Consider the following 21,805-nt stretch of genomic DNA (forward strand, 5'->3'; position numbering starts at 1 on the left):
CCAAATAAAAGCTGTTCTAATTAATAATAGGTTTACAACTTATTGGAAATATGTATGAAGACCCCACCACCACCACCACACCAACAATGGAATTTCAAACCCTTAGACACTTCACTTCCTGGTTCTTCTTCCCCTCTCCATTTTGCAGGCTTATTTTGGGGGGCTTTGCAATGAGCATGCGCCAAAGAACAAAGGGAGGAGGAACTGATAGTCTCTGTGGCACTTCAGGGAATGTACATTTTCCTGTTCCAATCAGGTTATTTTTTGCCTTACATGGGCATAGGCAACTTCCGGGTAAGGCTGTAACCTCCGTAGTACTCAGCCAATGAGGAACCAGGGGAGGGACTTGCATGCTAGGAGATAAATTGTCTGCTGTAACTGCCCCAAGTGTTCCTGTCCATCAGACACCCACTCATGCAAGAACGTTGATTAAAACCTCCCTTCACTGGGGCGCCTGGGTGGCTCAGTCGGTTGAGCGTCTGACTTCGGCTCAGGTCATGATCTCGAGGTCCGTGAGTTCAAGCCTCGCGTCGGGCTCTGTGCTGACAGCTCAGAGCCCGGAGCCTGTTTCGGATTCTGTGTCTCCCTCTCTCTGACCCTCCCCCATTCATGCTCTGTCTCTCTCTGTCTCAAAAATAAATAAACGTTAAAAAAAAAGTTAAAAAAAAAAAAAGAAAACCTCCCTTCACTATGTTCTGAGTCTCAGCATCCTTCCTTTGATTGGGTCAATGGGTTTATTTCTAACACCTGAGAAAAATTATGCTGCAAATTACAGGAAATTACCTTGAGAGGTACCAAAAAGAGAATCATTCTACACGTCACCAAACTTCCTAAAAATCCTCTTTTTTCATCTATCTCTCCAAAGTTTCAGAAACTGTCTTCTCCCAACCATATTTCTTCTATAAAATGTCTCTTAAACAATATCTTTTTCCCCATCCTTCTCTACTCCCAATGTTTAAAACTCAATTCTTAGTCTTCTTTCACATTTAAGATTCAACACCATTCTGCTAGTTGCTTATGTCCCCTCTCTTTTCCTCGTCCTCTGCATCTAGTCCTCTCTGTTACCCATCATCCTAGTGCAACTATTATCTCTCACCTGGTCCTCTTCAATATCTCTCAACTCTTGTTCATCTCTAATCTAATTGACAGCCAGAGGGTCTCTTTAAAACATAAAGATATCATTTTTCTTCATGGACAACGCCCTCTTAGACCACTAGGATTTTTAGGGTTAGAGGACCCAGGTACATTGGAGAAGAATTGGAACTTATCACAGGCAGGGTCCATGAGAAGCCATTTCTCAGAGACATGAATAGCAGCAACCAAAGATGGTAGCTTCACTCAGGACTGAAGGTAGTTGAAAGGTTAACCACTGAGCAGGGCAGGAGACTGACAAAACAGGAGTCCAGGAAGCACCTGCCTAAAAGAGATGGTACAGAATTTAAGAGCTAAATGCTAAGGCAGCATCCAGGGGAAGAAAGAAGCTGGGTGCTTAACTCAATCTCTCCATTCCCAAGCAAGATACCTTCCTCCTCTGTCAACTCAGATGTTTAAGTGAGGAGTAATAGAGATGGCATTTGTAACAGATTCTGATATGTTGGCTTTTAGGCAACAGGCTTGAGAAGTGGAAACCTGAGCAAGGCAATAGGGCCCACACTGACCATCCAGCTAACACAAACAGGCTCATTAAATGACCCACCTCAAAATAGCTATAGGCCCTAACTGACTAGTTACAACCAGGAACAGTTCCTAAGATTACTAAAAGATGGAAAATTCCATACATTCCCATACTCTCTTCTCTACCCTATAGCTATAGCCCCTCACCACTGCCTCCAGGCAGACAATCTCTTCTTTGCTGTCCAGCCTGCTGCTCCCTTGCAGTGTGTTCAATAAACTATCTCCTTTGTTCTGCCTTGGGCAAATTCTTTCACCACTCAAGGCCACCGATCCCCATTCAATCTGGACACCCACAATATGTTCAGTAAATGCTTTCAATTTTAATGCAGAAGAATCTTGTAATACTACATTATTAGGGTATTAGAAAATGCCAAGAAGTACTGGGAGTAGAGAAGGATGGGGAAAAAGATATTGTTTAAGAGACATTTTATAGAAGAAATATGGTTGGGAGAAGACAGTTTCTGAAACTTTGGAGAGATAGATGAAAAAGGAGGATTTTTAGGAAGTTTAGTGATGTGTAGAATGATTCTCTTTTTGGTACCTCTCAAGGTAATTTCCTGTAAAACTATCCATTTGTTTTGGGTTTTTTGTCAATTGATTTATGTTCCTATGGAGGGATACCATGCAGAACCCAGCCTTAAGGTAAAAGTAAGAAAGCTAAATTCATTCCATATACAGACTCAAACGAAGAAGATCCTGTGTCTGTGAAGTAAGGCTGGGGTGGGAGTGAGGTGAAGGAGTGCAATATTGTGATTTGTAATAAGAAATATACATTTGGGTTCAGACAACATAAATTTATTTTGTCACGTTTTTGGAGGGTGAAAATCTAAGATTGAGGTATTGGCTGATTGGGATTCTTTCTCTCTTTTTAAGTTTTATTTATTTATTTTTTTAAAGTAATCTCTACACCCAACATGGGGCTCAAACTCATAACCCCGAGATCAAGAGTCACATGCTCTTCTAACTGAGCCACTGGTCACCCCAGGTTGGGATTTTCTTGAGTCTTCTCTTCCTGGCTTGCAGATGGGTACTCTCTTGCTGTGTCCTCATGATGAGGGAGTGTGGGGTAAGCTGAGGGTAAAATACAGGCTGGCACCTTTCCCCTTCCCCCCAGGCAGAATATGTGTGATATTCCTTGGACACTCCTGGCTACCCAAGAACAAAGGAAAGGGGTTTGAGTGCTTGCTACGGTAATGTGGGAAACCAAAGCAAATGAAAAATTAAATTCCCTTACTGCCTATAGCCCACTGACAAGTCCTTGTACCTGGCAGAATGACCTCCCTGCAGGAGCTCAGCTGCTTCAATGACAACACTTTGCTAGGGGCAAAAGAGAACCTTAGCTTAACATTATCCCAACCTTGAGAATCCTGTAAATCTGCTTCCTTTATCTCAACTGCCCCAAGATATATGCTGGCAATCATACTCCAAGCTAATGGCCCCCCAATATCCATCTTAAGGGTCTCATGACTAAGGTTTTATTAAATGGTAATAAATGGTGTTTCCCTAGCAATATCTACCTTCTCAAGGTCCTGGAAATCTTGCTTCCAAAATTCCTTAGAGACTTACTCTATCCCTGAACCCCTCCCAACCTGAGGAGCAGGGCACAACCCCAGTGCAGCTCTTCCTGCCCATGGGTCCTGTCCCCATGCTTTAATAAAATCACCTTTTTGCACCAAAGACAGCTTCAAGAATTCTTTCTTGGTCATTGGCTCCAGGCCCCACGAACCCCCATCACCCCAAAACGTCATCACTCATATGGCCTTTTCTCTGTGTGTATGCATCTTGGTATCTCTTCTAGTGCTTATAAAGGTACCATTGGATTATTGTAAAAAAAGAAAAAAGAAATGAAATATATATTTGGTTTTCATCTCCATTCCCAGTACAGATCTCCTAAAATCCTTGGAATTTCCCAGGGGATGAGAACAATAAAGGTGCCTTTTATTATGTTAATGAGGTGGGTTTTGGAAAGAAAGGTGGAGGGTGGGTGGGAGGAGGGACAAATAAGTGATTAAAAGGTTGGAATTTTCAGTTCCCTCATCCCTAACCCAACCTCTGGGAAGGGGGGAGTGGCTGGAGATTGAGTTCAATCTCCCTGGTCAATCAGTCATGGCTAAGTAATGCTGCCATAAGAACCCAAAACGAGGGGGTTGGGAGAGCTTCCAGGTTGGTGGAGATTCATGGACAGGAGTGTATCTGGAGAGAGCATAGAAGCTCTATATCCTGTCCCCATATCTCACCCTACAAATTTTTTCCATCTGGCTATTCCTGAGTTATATATCCTTTTATAAGAAACCAGTAATCTAGTCAGTAAAATGTTTCTTTGAGTTCTATGTGCCATTCTAGCAAATTAATTGACCCCAAGGATTCAGAACCTCAGATTTATAGTCTGTCTGTCAGAAGCACAGGTGACAATCTGGTCTTGTGATGGGTGTCTGAACTGGGGTGGGAGCAATCTTGTAAGACTGAACCCTTAATCTGAGATCTGATGCTGTCTCCAGGTACATAGTATCAGAATTGAGTTAAATTGCAGACACCCAACTGGTGTCACAGAATTGCCTGTATGGAAAAGAAAAAAAAACAAAAACAAACAAAAAACAACAAAAAAAACCACATGAGAACTGGCATCAGAATTGTAGAGGCATTCATTGCTCTCCTGGCTCTGGGAGCATGACAGGGAATATTTTTTGCACTGTTCCTATTTAGTGTCACTTAAGATTAAGTACACCAAGCTTTTTTTTCCCATACCTACACCACCTCCCCTACTGTTGTACACCAGGTCTTTGGAAGGAATTTTTATCCATATGGGAACCGGCCGAGGACTGAACAAGCCTGAAGCTTATATGGGCATCATTTCTGCGGAGCTGTTGCCAGGCAACATGCTGGCCTCCAACTAGGGAGAACCTTCCAGGATACTAATGTGGATACTGGGTTAGATCAGCCCTGGTGACATGGTCAGGGCAGGTGGGGTCAAGGCATTTCCATATTTCCTTACACTGTAATAAATTTTAGTTGGTGTGTGCTAGACAAAATGAAAAGAAAGGGCTCCGTTTTTTTGTAAGGATATGGCTTCAGGGCACATTATTGCCCTGCTTTATATTCCAACTCTGCCAATAACAGAGAGGAGACAAGCATTCTCATATCCTCCTTCCCAAATGTAAAGTTCAGGAACTCCCTGGGTCTCTGGCTCTGGATCCAGTGGATCCAGGGTCCCTGGGTCTCTGGGTCTGGATCCAGACTCCCTGGGTCTCTGGGTCTGGGTCCTTGCTCACAGTGCCCTGCATTCTTGTGGCCTCATCATTTCAGCCACTGGTAGAGAGCAACAAAATCCTAATCCCCAAAATCTGAGCTGCAGTCTTAAATATCCTATCCATTAATTCATTCGCTTATTCTTTCCATAAACATTTATTGAATATTCCTTATGTGCTATTTAGGGGATACAGGAAAAAAGACCCAGTCTTTGCTCTCCAGTTGTTTTCAGACTGACAAAAAAAAAAAAAAAAAGTGTCACAGGTGCTGTGATAGAAATATCCACAGGGCTGCCTGCATGGGTCATGAGCAATGCAAGCTTACCCTGAGACCTGGCATTGGGAACCCAATCTGAATCTTGCTGGGTAAGGTTGTAGGAATTCTTCATGCCCTGACTGATTCAACATATATGTACCAAACACCCATAATATGTCAGACTCTGATCTGGGCTCTGAGGACTTGGTCATAATGAAGCAGCCAAGGTCACTGCTCAGAGCTTACATTCTAGTTGTGTCAGGGTGGAGGCAGGGGGAGAAGGCAGGAGATGCAGAGGAGACAGATTACAAACAAGTTAACAATGAGCAAGCCATTTATTCTAGGGATTTTATTGAGTATCTCCTATGTGTCAGGCAGGGTGTTAGGGTGGGGTTATAAAGACACATGAGACATAGTGCCTGTCCCTAAGGACATTTCAGGCAGGGGGAAGAGCCTGTGGGAAGGTATAGAGCAAATGATGGGGCTGTGTTGAGGGAAAATCAAGTCATTCAGTAGAGATGGGGCAAAGGGTGTCGTTGGTAATAGAGAGGGTTCCCTCTTCTACTTATGAAACTCATCCCTTGGGCAATCTAGGGCAGAGTCCTTCCTGGAAACTTCATATAAAACTTCTCAAAGTATTTATTGAGGTAGGAATTTAGGAACAAAATGTATGAACTACCCGTATATAAAAACAATTCAGTTTGTCTAAGGTGTGGTTCTCCTTGCTTGAAACACCAACCAAGAATGAGTTTTTGACATTCCAAATCAATTTCTTTCCCTCTTCTTTCCTTTCCTTTTCTTTCTTTCTTTCTTTCTTTCTTTCTTTCTTTCTTTCTTCCCCCCTCTTCCTTTTTTTTCCTTTCCCTTTCCTTCTTTCCTTCTTTCCCTCCTTCCTTCCCTCCTTCCTTCTTTTTTTCTTCCTTCCTTCCTTCCTTCCTTCCTTCCTTCCTTCCTTCTTTTCTTACCTTCCCCAATTCCTAGAAACTGGTGCAAATAAAAGCAAATGTTGGACTGAAAGCATCAACATGAATCTACAAACTATGATCCACCGCTGAGGTGTGCTAGGAAAGTAATTGGTTAATGTTTGCACAATGCCAGGACATTCTTGAATAAAAGGCCCTATATAAGTTCAAAGTATTTGTAATTATTGTGATTATTACTATAACTTGTGAGAGTTAGCCATAACTCTTTTCATAAGAGGATGAAGTCAACACTTTTAAAAAGAGGAAGCAGGACAGGGACTCTATATAAAGCATTGGGGACTGACTTGCCTCTAAGGACAAGAGGTAACAGAAGACAGGTGAGTATAAGATGGACTGGGGAAACTTACTTTCAGGCTTATTTAGAATGAAAGATCCAGTCTATGGTGATCAATTGGTAATGATGGTGTCTTTGCTGCTAAGTAAACAAGAAAATTTGGAGTTGGATAAAACTTAAGGACCTTGCCAGGAAAGCCCAAGTTATAAAAGATTATGTAGATGATAGGATGATTTTTTTCTGTTCATTATAATACTTATAAAAAAATAGGTTTCTGTTAACGCAAGTATAGAGTTACTTTTGGATTTGTGCAAAACAAAGAACAGAAATAGATGTACATTTAGCAGAAGGTGTAATAGGCTGAATAGGATGTCTTTGCTGTGATTTCAAAGCCAAAGGATTGACTGGGGTGTCTGGGTGGCTCTTGATTTCAGCTCAGGTCATAATCTCATGGTTTGTGAGATCGAGCCCCAAGTTGGACTCTGTGCTGACAGCAGAGAGCCTGCTTGGGATTCTCTCTCTCCCTCCATCTCTGCCTCTCCTCCTGCTCTCTCTCTTTCTCTCTCTCTCTTTGAAAATAAATAAATAAAAATTAAACAACAACAACAACAACAACAAAGCCAAAGGATTGAGGTGTTGGTATTTTGCCAGATAGCAATCTCTCCCCCACCATCACATTCCTGACAACGTTGCATTAACCTCATACACCTTACATAATGGCTCTATAATAGAATCCTATTTTCTCTGGAAACCTTGAAGGAGCTAAGGCGAACATGTTTAGCAGCTTAAGCCTGGCTAAGTAAAAGGAGAGACAAGCTTCAAGGAGATTAACAGAGAGACCATGGTCTCTTTCATTTGATCTTTGTTCAGAAAGAGATATGCCAGGGATAGCTCCCAGGACCAGGAAAGGAGCCTTCCTGGAGTTCTCAACTCTGGGAAGAGTTTGCCCAGATGGGCAAAATGAGGAGAATAGGGCACAGAGGGCTTACAGAGAGAGAAGAAAGGATTTGCCTGCAGAGAGTGAAGAGATGCCATCACACCTCCAAGCTCTTTGGGGCTGGTAAACTGCTCATAATCCAAATTCAGGAAACATACATATTCACAGACCATGCAATTCTGCAAAAAGTGAGTTCAGGGGGCGCCTGGGTGGCTCAGTAGGTTAAGCGTCCGACTTCAGCTCAGGTCACGATCTCACGGTCTGTGAGTTCGAGCCCCGCGTCGGGCTCTGTGCTGACAGCTCAGAGCCTGGAGCCTGTTTCTGATTCTGTGTCTCCCTCTCTCTCTGCCCCTCCCTCGTTCATGCTCTGTCTCTCTCTGTCTCAAAAATAAATAAAATGTTAAAAAAAATTAAAAAAAATAAAGTACATTATAAGATAATTTAAAAAAAAAGTGAGTTCAGAAGGAGCCTTAAATTTTACTCTAAAAGTTATATTTTTCTCAAGAAAACATGATCATAGTAGAAAACATTTGATATTTGTGACTGTCATTGCTATTATTTTAATTCAGTCCTGTTGGTGGATAGCAATCTGCAGAGCAATGGGCTGGGGTGTTGCTGTGAGGAGAGAGGGAAAAGACAGGGCAGCAAGAGTGTGGATGACTAAGACGAGATACTACTGGAAAGGCCTATCAGCCCACAGGGAGCAAGCAGACGGAAAGACAAGTTATCAGTAAAAGCAGGCGACAAGACAGTGTGGAGTGGGAGACCTGTCTAACATGCATGTGTAGAGCGGTCCTCAATTCTTCTAGCATCAAACAGGGGGCCATGATGGGGCAGGGTCAGCTTCCTCATCAGCACCTCAGGGAGCTGATACAACACATTTTCCAGGCTGGTTGGAGGGCCCTAAGGACGTGTAGTGGCTATGATTTAAGGTTTCTGGTGAAGACCTGAGAGCACATTCATGGAAAAGAAACATGAGTTCTGTAGTGAGAGAATTACAAAGACCAAAAACTTTTATTTCCACCTTTTTCAGAAAAATTGCTTAAGGGAGGAGAAGATGGTCTATTATGCCTTACAAACCTAACCAGTGCTTTGGGAATTATAAAGCATTCAGTGGAGGGAAGGTGGGTAGAGGCCATCAGGAACTTGAACTGGCCCCAAGGGATGCTCAGGTTGTCTGTTTCCAGTGTGCCCATCAGGCTACTGCTCCAGCTTGTTGACATCCTGTGGTGTGTGTCACTGTTTTGCTCTTCAGGAAGGAGGAAGAGGGATGCCACCAGAGATACTGTGCTTGGCATTAATTATGAGCACTGTGCTGTCTTGGCTTGACATTCTAATAATGGTTTCAAGTGCAGGGAGCCCCAGGGGATTAAGAAATTAGCCATAAGTGACCAGTGGACACTTGGTTACCCTGAGCACACTCCAGCAATGCCTCAACAGTCCCTTCTAAAACACAGAGTGCTTTTTGGCATCTGTAAATTTGGGTCACAGAGTTTGAGTTATTTCAGTATGCTGTGTTTATTTCCATTGTCACTTGTTGCTCTTTCCTGATGCAATTAAAACATAATAAAAGTAACTTTGTATTTCTAAGTAATTGACACACATAATTACATAGCCTCTTTTCATTCAAGTGCTTGCTCAACAGAGCTTTAGTTCCATTCTTGGAATGTGAGGTAGCTTTCATGTTGCAATGAAAACTAAGTCCTTTTCCACTTGGGTTTCCAAGAGGAAGTATTTTTGTTCCCTGGAAAAGCAGCAACAAGAGTAAAATGCCCTGGGTTTAGCATCTGGATACCAGCAGTGCCTTTTCCTTTAGGATTCTTTCCATAAAGCCAGTGAGAAGTCTCTGTGAAGACAAACTTTGATGAGACTGTATGAGCTTTTCCTATACCTAACTGGCTCTTTCTCCATTCTTTTTCCTGGGACTCAGTGTCCTCTCTCATTCAGTGTTGGAGGCTCAGTGGGTACATAATAAACAATTCCTGTTGAGTGTTTGAACCTGAGAAATTTTGCAGACCCAGCTAAAATTCCACGTTCCTGTAACTTTCTGAGCATGGCATTTTCCACTCAACTAAGGGAAATCAGGTAGACCATCTCAGTGTTGTGGGGAAGAAAAACAAAACAAAACAAATGGCCATGTCTGAGGAGCATACAATTGCTTGGTATAAGACTTAATTCAAATGACTTCTTTAATACCTCTCCTTTACCTTGAGACATAATCTTTTCCTGGGTGTTTGGAAGGAAACACCCATAAAGAGTAATCTCAAGGGACACCGGGGTGGCTCAGTTGGTTGAGTGTCTGACTTTGGCTCAAGTCGTGATCTCATGGTTTGTGAGTTCAAGCCCTGCATTGAGCTTGCTGCTGTCAGCTTGGAGCCTGCTTTCGATCCCCTGTCTCCCTCTCTCTCTTTGCTCCTACCCTGCTCACTCTCTCTCTCTCAAAAATAAATAAAACATTAAAAAAAAAGAATAACCTCAAAACAAAAGAGATGAGAAAGTGCCAGGTGCTGTATTTTTATGCACACTCTTACTTATAATGATAGCAATATTTCAAAATGATAGGTAGTCAGGCTCAGCTGACCTAGGGAGAGGATGAGGAACACTCTGCAGTGGGAGGGGTTAGTGGGAGGTGGAGAATTTGGGGACAGAAGGCCAGGTCCTTCAGCATTGCCTGGAGTCAACTATGCTAGGTGGCATTTGTGTATTTGTTAGGTAGCTAGTGGGAGAACCAAGGCTCTTTGCACACATGGAAGTTGGTTACAGAAATGGTTGGGATGAGAAAGAGAAAGTGGGTGAGTGCAAGTGCTTGATACTGACCATTTATCACTTCTCCCATCTAGTGAGCATCTTGTAAGTTCAATTCTGGCCCCCTGCCCAGGACCTGACTTCATGGGATTTTGACTTTGCTGGTGGAATCAACCCATGTCTCTATCTTCCCAGGTTCTGGCCCAGGTTTTCTCCTGTACAGGAGTCTTGCAGAAGGGGAATGGGGATCATGGCTTAAGGTGGCCAAAGGGGTCTGAGATTCCCAGGCTGGGGGGTTAGAGCAGTGAGAAAGGTGTACCAATTCCTTCCTCCAATCAAAACAAAGTATGTTCCAAGACCCTGAAGGCACTATAACCTTTCCTCTACACTGAACAAAAAAGAACCCAAATGAAGAGAAACACTAATATAAGATTCTCCTTTTCACATTATCTTTTCATAAGGAGAGGGCTACAACTGAGATAAGGCTCACGCATCCAAAGTTTGTTTTTCAGCATCTGAACTCAGGTCACTATGTTTCTCAGTGTTGAGAATCAAAGTATCTTGTCTTCTTGAAATAATTACTATCCAGTAACTTGGTGGTATGGTGAGTCCCTGTGCACCAAGCAGGAGTATCATCATTTTAAAGCTAATTAAAAGGATGGATGGAGCACATGTCTTACTTTTGTTTTTCTTATTATGATTCAAATAATTAATTTTCTTAGTTAAGATATGGGTGAAAAAGTTTTTCTTTTTTTTTTTTTTTTTTACCTCTTTCCATAGAAACATCACATATTGTTATGATGACGATTGATGTTTTCACATCTTTGAGTTAATTTCTATTCTAAAATCATTTTAGGACCAGTAGAATCAGCTCATCAATATGTCTGTGCTGTGGCTGCTTCTGGGTCTCCTTGCTCTTACTGGTGAGTAAGGGTCTCCTACATGACCTTGGAGATGGGAAGGGTAAGCATAGGAACAGAATGGTATTTCTGATACTTGAAACTGCAGTAGAAAATGTTTTTTTTCTAAGCTGTCCAAAAAATACTGGACTTAATAACAGCCACTGAAAAATAGCTTCTTTCCAGATGCCCCACAAAGGAGGGGGTTCCACAGAATGTAGGCTTGGCTTAAGACAGCAGTGCTGGAAGCTGGACGTTAAATATACATCATTGATAAGTACTTATTTATAAGTGCTATAGACTTTATACATCATTGATAAGTATTCATTGATAAGTACTCATTGATAAGTACTGTAGGCTTTAAATATACATCATTGATAAGTACTCATTGATAAGCACTGTAGAAGAATTGTGATGGCTTCCTGTAATAATTCAAATGCAATTTCAAATAGAAAACTAGCATGAAGGAGATCAAAAACATGTGACTAAGCTAACCACTGAGGCTGACATAGCTGCTATGCTTGAAATTTCAGATTTGGTCTTAAGTTTCCTTGCAGCTGGGGCAAAGGGAAAAGTACACATATTTTTTGATAAATAAAAGGAGGAAGCATAGTTTCTCAGGAGAAGCAAATTTTATCTTAGCTGTAACTTCTGATGATTACTCAGATAGGGTCTTACATTTATTCATTTATTGATTGATCCATTTATTTAACAAGTATTTTTAAATTTCAACAAGATATTTTGGGAATATAAGGAACTTTAAGGAGCATTTAATATGACTAGGGAGTGGCTATGGGGCAGGAGCAATGAATGACACAACCAATTATAATATTAAGGGTATTTGTCACCAATTATAAATATAAAAATGTACTGATTAAAAAATAAAAAAAGACACATCAGCTCATTTAGCTTTTACTACACTTATAAAAGACCAGGTCTTTTCATCTCCATATTTCTTTCAGATTACTTATCAAAAGTTCGTAAAGTAGAAGTATTTACTCCAAAATATTAATATTTTCAGATGTCAATCTCAAGAAGCTCTCAGTAAGAAAATAGAACTTTAAAAGGCATTTATATAAATATACAATACACATATGATGATGTGTAGTAGATTTATTTCCAAAGATTTGCAAATCATGAAGATTTGATGATATGAGCAAAGAAGAAAGTAAATAAAAAAAGAGCAATCTAATGAGAAGTCCTTACTTCCCTCTGGTTCTCCAGAGCAACCATAAATATCTCACCTGACCAACCGGTCAGAAATATTTGAAGGTGAAGTACTGAGAGTTCCCCTAGGATACAGGATGAGGACTAGTTACAGGGAAGAGATCATCTGGTTTGATTCCAAGACACCAACTCAACAACATTGGACAGCCCAGGGCTTTGCGAAGAGTATAGCTGCTCCAACAGTTCCCCATGCCTGCAGGATAGGAGATGACAATTTTGTATCGAGGGGGTTTCTGTGATAATTTCCTTGTCACCATACTGTAAATTTCAAAAGTGTTTCAATTTAGAGTGAAGTTCTTGTAATTGGATTTTGGTAAAGTTCTTTTTATTAATGGTACTTCATTCATGGACAGATGATCAACATGAGTCTAGTTCAATGCCTTACATTGAAATTTTCTCAATTTGTAGATTTATCTGAAAGCAGCAACTGGGGATGCTATGGAAACATCCGAAACTTCAACACCCCTGGAGCATCTTGTGGGATTGGAAAACGTCAAGGCCTGAACTACTGTGGTATTTTATAATCCCAATGTCCACCTCACCCTCCACTTCCCTTTCTCTCGGAAGGCGCCTCCTTTTGGCAAGGGTGACTTTGACAGGATCTTGTCCCTTCTCCCGACACTTCAAACCCATGTCTCCCTGTCCTTCCTCACAAATTTTGGTCCTCTCAACATATCCTTTGGCTCCAACTATTTCCCACAGCCCCACACTACCAAGTAGTGGGAAGAGCACTAGATGTGGAGTCCAAAGACCTTGTCTAAGTGTGTGCTGTGGTTCTTCAATGAGTCATTTAGTTCCCCTCCATCTCTACTGAAAGGACTTTAAAGTACTTATTTTACAGTCTTGTTGTAAACTCTGGTCGGTAGAATATAGATGAGAATACTTTTGAAACCACAAAAAATGCTTACAAGGTAAACGGGCCAGCCAGGTGAATCAGTATTAGTTTTAATTTTGCCCAACATCCTTGTTATTCTACAATGGTTTAAGATCATGCAATATCTGGATGTCCTTTTAGGAGGGAAAGGTGGGCAAGAGTGAGCAAACCTGTCAGGGAAACAAGGACTTCTTAAAGGGTTTGGGGGATTCTCTCTTTCACATCTGGTGCCCATTGTAGCTGACGGATAGGCATATCTGTTTGGGGTACTTAGGATGGGGCCAGTGTGCCTGTGCCTAGAGAATTGTCTTGTGTGGGCCAGAGCATCCACTGAGAGTCCAGCAAGAGGCACTGGAAGCCATAAAGGACCCTGCCTCAGTGGACACCAACTCAAGTCCAAAGAAGAATCATACTTTCAGGTCCACTAGGGATTCCAGACTGAAACATGGGCTTCTTGGTCCTAGACCACTGCCCAGATCCTTGGAGTGTGATTTCTGTCCTCTTGAGCTCCCATGTCAGCATAAGTCACACAAGCCACATCCTTCCTTCTGTGTTTGCTTTAGGAGTTCGTGCTTCTGAAAGGCTGGCTGAAATAGACATGCCATACATCCTGAGATATCAGCCTGTGATTCGTACTGTTGGCCAAAAGTACTGCATGGATCCTGCAGTGATCGCTGGTGTCTTGTCCAGGGAGTCTCATGGTGGCAACATTATGGTCAATGTGGGCAATGTGGGTGATGGAATCGGGGTTGTGCAGGTAACTCTCTGTCAGTTATGACATATGGCTGTTGTGTTGCATGGCATGATGCTAAGGGGACATCTTCACATTTGTTGTTGTGGACGCCCTGAAGTGCAGTTCTATGGAACACAGAGTGAAAGGTGCTCCCTGGCACTGTGAGAGCCACATCCCTGCCTGATGCAGGTAGTAGCATCACTTTTTTGTTTTGAGCCATGGTTTCTTTTCAAAATCAACTACACTGTGTTTCCAGGATATCATCTGTGGTCCCCTAGTCTGGTTCCTTGTTCTGTTATTTTGTAACCACGTGACCTCATTTAATCTCCCTAGGCCTCAGTTTCCTCACCTATAAGACGCCATCCTCATAGAATTGTTATGAAGACTCAATGCAATAATGGGAAAATGTGCTTAGTATCTGGCAGATTCTCAGCAAATATTGAATTCCTTTTCCTTTTCTTTCTTCTACACAATTCTTAGTTCTGAAGATCCAGTTTTATTTTTGCACTAATTCTGCCTGGTCTCAACTTGTCTCACAGAGACTCCCAGGGAACTGGGCATTAACCCCACTGTTGAATTCATTGTGTCTGGGGGGATCAAGGATGGCAAGGAGACAATGGTGCTGTGATTTTTTTTTCTATTGCATTTGACATTATTATTGTAATTGTTGGGAAGCCTTTAAGTACTGTGGTCATCTTTTTAGCTTTTAGGAGCATGTGATCTCCTCAGTGATCTTTAAACTGGCTTCCTATTACTATTTGGAATGACACTTTGCAATTTAAAAGTACTTTCAAATACTTTATCTCATTTTGATTTAGGGACTCATCCAATAATCTGATGAGGATGGGGTGAAGGGGAAGGCATGCAATCCATCCTTTCCAAGTGAGGAGGTGTTTTTACAAGGATGGAGTCATTGCTGCAAAGTCACATGGCAGCTGGAAAATGCAAAACAGGGACCAATACCAACATGGGCGATGTTAGGGTCAGCATCATTTCTGATGCCTTGCTCTGCCTTTGTGAAATCTTGTCCTTGGGAAAAGGATGAACCCATTTACTTTGAAGATGAAGGAATTGTCCCGAGTCAGACATTTCTCCTAAATCTGTTGAAACTCATGTGGAATGGTAACCAAAGATGTATAAGAAAAGTTAGAAGTACTTTAAGATATTCAGATTACCTGGAAGGAGAATTACAAGTACAGATAGAAAAAGCTGTTTCTGACCGGTTTGGAGGGCTTACATTTAAACACTGAAGGAGGGCATCAGACTGGGATGTTCACTACTTCTGTCACCTTAGGCTTTCAATTCTGCCTCTCACCATTATAATGAAGCAGTTGCAAAATGTCTGCTCATGCTTCACTTGCCCAAACCTTGTAACTTTTACTGTTTATTCCCAGGGAGATTAAAGGTGGCATTAGCTCTGCCAGAGGAGGAGGAGAGAAAAAAGAAGGGAAATTAAAAAGCAACACTGATCCCATGAAGTCCTGTCACTCTCCCACCTGGCTTACTTAGCTTTTCCTCTGCCTCCCCCTAGGACCCTGGCCTTTATGCTCCCACATCCTGGATCAGCGAGTCCCAGGTTTCTCAGATAATCGAGGTCCTGACACTTAGGATCAAAGAAATCCAGACCAGGTTTCCAACCTGGACCCCTGACCAGTACCTGAGAGGTAAGTGTAACCCAGTGTTGGTGGTTTCACAGCATGAAGTAAGAAGAACAAATACAAGACATTACATCAGATTCCCCCAAACTTCAGTTGCCTCCTACTAAGCAATTAGGAAAGAGAATCTAAGCTAACTGCTGAGACCCTGAAGCAATGAGGGACTATAGGGTCAGCATTAACCCATCTCACAAATTCCAGGTGGACTCTGTGCCTATGCTGGAGGTCCTGGCTACATCAGAAGCAGCCAAGACCTGAACTGTGACTTCTGCAATGATGTCCTTGCACGAGCCAAATACTTCAAGAGACACGGCTTCTAATGCTTCAGAGCAAACAGGAGGCCTCAAGTGTTACACAGATAAAACTAGCCAATGGAGCTTGTAACTGCGAATCTGAATTTGACTTGAAGGTCATCAAAATAACATGAATCACATTAAAGGAAGAGTTGTCTGCATTTTGTGGAGTGGTGTGTATGTAAATTAAGGGTTATGTCTCCTTTTTTTTTTATTTTTTTTTAAAAAATTTTTTTTTTCAACGTTTATTTATTTTTGGGACAGAGAGAGACAGAGCATGAACGGGGAAGGGGCAGAGAGAGAGGGAGACACAGGATCGGAAACAGGCTCCAGGCTCTGAGCCATCAGCCCAGAGCCCGACGCGGGGCTCGAACTCGCGAACCGCGAGATCGTGACCTGGCTGAAGTCGGACGCTTAACCGACTGCGCCACCCAGGCGCCCCGGGTTATGTCTCCTTAAAGGTATTTCCATGGAAGTTAGCTGCAATGTGGATTTCCACAAAATGAATCCTGTATTCATTGACTGGCATTGCCAGATATAGCAAATAAAAACAGGAAACCCAGTTAAATCTGAGTTCTGGGTAAATGATGATTGATTTTTTAGTATAAGTCCCATGCAATATTTAGAACACTTTTACCCTAAAAAATGATTCATAGTTTATCTGAAATTCAAATTTAACTGGGCATGTGGTATTCTATGTGGCAACTCTTATCACTGATTTCCTTGATAAAAATCATAGTTTTTAATTTTAATTGATGGGTGTCTAGGTGGCTCAGTCGGTTAAGCATCCCACTTCGGCTCAGGTCATGATCTCACAGCTCGTGAATTGGAGCCCCACATCGGGCTCTGTGTTGACAGCTCAGAGCCTGGAGCCTGCTTCAGATTCTGTGTCTCCCTCTCTCTCTCTCTGCCCCTCCTCCACTTGTTCTCTCTCTCTCTTAAAAATAAACATTAAAAAATAAATTTTAATTGAAAACTTTCAAAGATAAAAAGGGTGGGATGGTGGCCAGCCCCATCTTTTGGGCGGAGAAGTTTCAGGAGAGTTGCTCCTTTGCAGCATTAGCTTAATCCTAGGACAGTCTCTTTGTCATTTAATTTTACCTCTTCCTTTCCTTTCCTGGACCACATAACCTTCTCCTGCACCCATACTCCCCAACTCACCTAGATTATTCCCTGTTTGGGGCACTTAAGACTAACAGAGCCAGGCCATAGGATAGTGATTCATCAGTCAGAACTGCCCTCAAGGACATTGACCAACACTATACTGGTAAATTATTTAATTCAAAGGGTTGTGTTCTATAAATGTAATAAATGTCCATTCCTCCCTACTACATGATATCAATACTCTGCAGTGTGTCATTCTAGAACAACTGTCGTCACTTCAAACAGTATTTTTTTTTTTAAGCAACAACTGTGTGCTTAGCTCAACTAAATCAACTAAATCATACAGTATAGTTGGGGATAACAGCCAACCACACATGTGCACAAGGTACAAACTCAGGGCCTATACCAGGTAGCCGTGTGAAGTGCTCATCTTCTGTGTCAGGGGTCTGTGGAACCTGCCCATGACCACTGGTGCCCTTGACTTCCTCCAGGGCCACTTCCTTCTTTTTTTTTTTTTAATGTTTTTATTTATTTTTGAGAGAGACAGAGCATGAGCATGAGCGGGGGAAGGGGGGGGGGAGAGAGAGAGAGAGAGAGAGAGAGAGAGAGAGACAGAATCTGAAGGAGGCTTCAGGCTCTGAGCTGTCACTCACGAGCTGTGATATCATGACCTGAGTCGAAGTCGGAAGCTCAACCAACTGAACAACCCAGGGCCACTTCCTTCTTAGCCTCTCCACCCACTGCTTTCCTAGACCTACTTTCAAGGCTGAATGCAGTTAAGGGGTTCCCACCAAGGAAAAATGACTAAGGAAGCCTCATGAATACACCCTCTTTGGGGATTTACATTTCATTAGTGCAAAGGAAATAGATTCTGAGGCACTGGTTATCAGCCCACAGGTGAAATATTTGGGTGAATAAAATCCTCCTGAAATCACACCATTAGGGCAGCGTCATGCAGCTCCCACTACAGACACATATGCCCAGTAAGTAGGGGTAACTTGTGACATGTTGGTAGAGTCCTTCCTGAGAAAATTTCCAGTCAAAGAAAGCCAATTAGGAGCACCAGGATATCACAATAGGAGCTCTGGAGAAGGCTCAGCTGCATAAGAGTTGGTAAAAGTATAGGGTATTAATTATACAGCTACTAACAAATCCTTACTTGTAGAGCAAAACCTTCTAACTGCCAACCACTGTATTAAAAACTGTAAAGGCAAAATTCATGCTCACAAAGTCTCCTGTTTTAATTGGGATACAGATATACCAACACTTGGGACACAATAAGAATTTCTTTAAAGAAGAGATAGCTAAAAATCGATGTGGGAACTTTGGTGAAGAACTGAGGCCTGAATTCAAGCCAGAGGCTAAGTAAGCTGTTTTACTAGGTAGGTGCTATATTCTCACACTTGCCCTGAGAGGATACACCATTTCTATGCAGTTGAACAGACCAAAGAACTGCCAACCAAAGCTGTTTTGGGACTTGCCTTAGTCACAGAAACAAAATCCAAACCCAGATTTCTTCCATTTAAAATCTTTTTATTTTTCCCTAAGTGAACACATGCACATAATTAGATGATTATTAATATGTATGGTGTGTGTGTGTGTGTGTGTGTGTGTGTGTTTCTGTCTCTATGGTGTTAATAATAGCCCTTTATGTGCTTGCTTCCTTAATTTTCTCTGTACTTAACACTAACTGAATTCTAAATCTCCTCTCTGAGGTAAATCAGAAGGGTCTGAGAGCACCCTGGGATCCCCTTCACCATCAGCCCTTCACAGCTGATGTTAGGGTGCCAACCATCCCAGTTTGTCCGGAGTTGATGGGTTTCCTGAGACATGGGATGTTCACTGCTATACATGAGAAAGTTAAAGGGGAAAGGTCTCAGGCCAGTCCAGGTGAGCTTGGTGCTGTCCCTTGCAGGAGGTATTTGAAAATGTCGGAGAGCAGTTTTCTTGTTTCCCTCCCTCCTCCTCACACTCCTTGTCTTGTTATTGCCACAATGCTTGGGGTAGGAGGTTGGCAGGGGAAATGGACATTACTGGTGTTTTGAGGTGATGCTAAGCATCTAGCAGTTTACACTGGGTAGGATGTTCTCGTCCAGTGAAGGCCTTATATAAATGACGGGGTGTGTGTGTGTGCGTGTACACATTTTTTTAACCTCTTCTTGAGTTAGCCTTTTGTCTACTTTATAACTCGGGATTTTTTTTAAAAAGGTCTGGGAGCCACCTCTTTGAAATGTAAACATCTAGGAAGATGGAGTATCTATGCTCCTGTCACTATGATAGTTGAGCTCTGGGCATCTCTGTGTCATAGAAACAAGAAAATTTTTATTACTTCTGATAAAGGTGAGTTTAGGATAAACTATTAAAGAATATACAGCCAATGGTGCTGTTAGGTCTTCTCATATGTATATAAAGGCTAAAAATAGAGCAGCATAAAAAGATTATAACTTCTTGGCTGTGTAAATAGAATAGAATTTATTTCTATATGTATAATTTCTTTGCAGATGATCAACCGTGTCCATGTTCTGGTTTATGCTTATTCAATAATAAAATTGCTCTTTCTTTTTGACATTTTGTTCAACTTTTAAGTCCCTAACAACACAAAAAGAAAAGAATATTTGGTTAAAGATCACTCAACACTGGGCTGACAGCTGGCTGTGTGAGGAACTGGTGTTCCAGAATAAATCTTAATCATGTCAAAATTCTTTAGTTTTTCTCTTTTTCAAGTACAAGATTTTCATCAAGATGCTAGGAATTTCTTCCTAGAGATTGTGAGTCTCGTCACACAAATGGTTCTGTCCCAGAGCAGACACTGTGCAATCAGTTCACAGAAAAGATGGGTAGTAACCAAGGATTACTGTACTTTCCTGAATAATTTTTGTTTTCCATGGAGTTAATAATCACCCTTTATTTGCGCACTGCCTTAATTTTCTCTGTACTTAACACCAATTCAATTCTAAATCTCCTCTCTGAGGTAAATCAGAAGGGTCTGAGAGCACCCTGGTATCCCTTTCACCATCAGCCCTTAGCAGCTGTCCTCTGTGGCTCCTTGCATTTTTTGCATCTTTCTTAGCTTACTCCTTTGTTTTGATACAGCACATCTTCCAGCAGCTTCCTGGAGAAAAGTGAATGGGAGGTAAATTTTCCCAGACTTTTCTTGTACAAGTATCATTTTCATTTTTCCTACTGTCACATGAATTGGTCATTTGGCCTGTAACAAAATTATAGTTTGGAAATAATTTTTCTTTAAAATTTTGAAGACATTGTGCCCTTGGTCTTCTGGCTTCCAGGGTTAGTCTTGAGAAGCCTGATGTCATTTCAATTTTAATACTGTATTTATGATGTATCCTGTCCTCCCATCTAGAAGATTTTAGAATATTCTCTCGTCACATATTTGATATCTCACAATGATGTGCTTTAGTAAGATTCTGGTTTTATCCATTATGCTGGGCACTCAGTCCTTTTAAATTTAATTTCAAAATAAAATTTGGCTGATAATTTCCTTCCCTCCATCTTTCTCTGTCCTATGTTATTAAGCATGGATCTCCTGGACTGGTCCTCTAAATTTCTGATTTTTTTCTCTCATATTTTTTACTTCAGTCCTTTTGTTTTCTAGAAAATTTCTTTGTCTCCTAAAGTTTCCAATAAGTTTTTCATTTCTGCTATCATGTTTTTATTTTCCAGGAGGTTTTTTTTTTTTTCCTGCTGAGTACTTCTTTTACTTATTTATTTTATTTTTATTTTTATTTTTCAATATATGAAGTTTAGTGTCAAAACCAGTGCTCATCCCAAAAGGTGCCCTCCTCAATACCCATCACCCACCCTCCCCTCCCTCCCACCCCCCATCAACCCTCAGTTTGTTCTCATTTTTTAAGAGTCTCTTATGCTTTGGCTCTCTTCCACTCTAACCTCTTTTTTTTTCCCTTCCCCTCCCCCATGGTCTTCTGTTAAGTTTCTCAGGATCCACATAAGAGTGAAAACATATGGTATCTGTCTTTCTCTGTATGGCTTATTTCACTTAGCATAACACTCTCCAGTTCCATCCATGTTGCTACAAAGGGCCATATTTTGTTCTTTCTCATTGCCCTGTAGTACTCCATTGCGTATATAAACCACAATTTCTTTATCCATTCATCAGTTGATGGACATTTAGGCTCTTTCCATAATTTGGCTATTGTTGAGAGTGCTGCTATAAACATTGGGGTACAAGTGCCCCTATGCCTCAGTACTCCTGTATCCCTTGGGTAAATTCCTAGCAGTGCTATTGCTGGGCCATAGGGTAAGTCTATTTTTAATTTTCTGAGGAACCTCCACACTGTTTTCCAGAGTGGCTGCCCAATTTGCATTCCCACCAACAGTGCAAGAGGGTGCCTGTTTCTCCACATCCTCTCCAGCATCTCTAGTCTCCTGATTTGTTCATTTTGGCCACTCTGACTGGTGTGAGGTGATATCTCATTGTGGTTTTGGTTTGTATTTCCCTGATGAGGAGCGACGTTGAGCATCTTTTCATGTGCCTGTTGGCCATCTGGATGTCTTCTTTAGAGAAGTGTCTATTCATGTTTTCTGCCCATTTCTTCACTGGATTATTTGTTTTTCGGGTGTGGAGTTTGGTTAGCTCTTTATAGATTTTGGATACTAGCCCTTTGTCTGATATGTCATTTGCAAATATCTTTTCCCATTCCGTTGGTTGCCTTTTAGTTTTGTTGGTTGTTTCTTTGCTGTGCAGAAGCTTTTTATTTTCATGAGGTCCCAATACTTCATTTTTGCTTTTAATTCCCTTGCCTTTGGGGATGTGTCAAGTAAGAAATTGCTACGGCTGAGGTCAGAGAGGTCTTTGTCTGCTTTCTCCTCTAGGGTTTTGATGGTTTCCTGTCTCACATTTAGGTCCTTTATCCATTTTGAGTTTATT

The 21,805-nt window shown here is 41.6% G+C and overlaps 1 protein-coding gene across 1 annotated transcript; it reads left to right on the plus strand.

The window, feature by feature from the left end:
* Positions 1 to 10,994: 10,994 nt before the first annotated feature.
* LYG1 (lysozyme g1) lies at positions 10,995 to 15,822 on the plus strand. The gene is made up of 5 exons (XM_047854664.1): positions 10,995 to 11,037; positions 12,649 to 12,753; positions 13,678 to 13,871; positions 15,379 to 15,511; positions 15,704 to 15,822. The coding sequence occupies exons 1-5, from the start codon at positions 10,995 to 10,997 to the stop codon at positions 15,820 to 15,822; spliced, it is 594 nt and encodes a 197-aa protein (XP_047710620.1).
* The last annotated feature ends 5,983 nt before the right edge of the window (positions 15,823 to 21,805 follow it).

Source organism: Prionailurus viverrinus, chromosome A3, assembly GCF_022837055.1.
Source record: "Prionailurus viverrinus isolate Anna chromosome A3, UM_Priviv_1.0, whole genome shotgun sequence".
In the NCBI taxonomy this organism is placed as follows: Eukaryota; Metazoa; Chordata; class Mammalia; order Carnivora; family Felidae; genus Prionailurus; species Prionailurus viverrinus.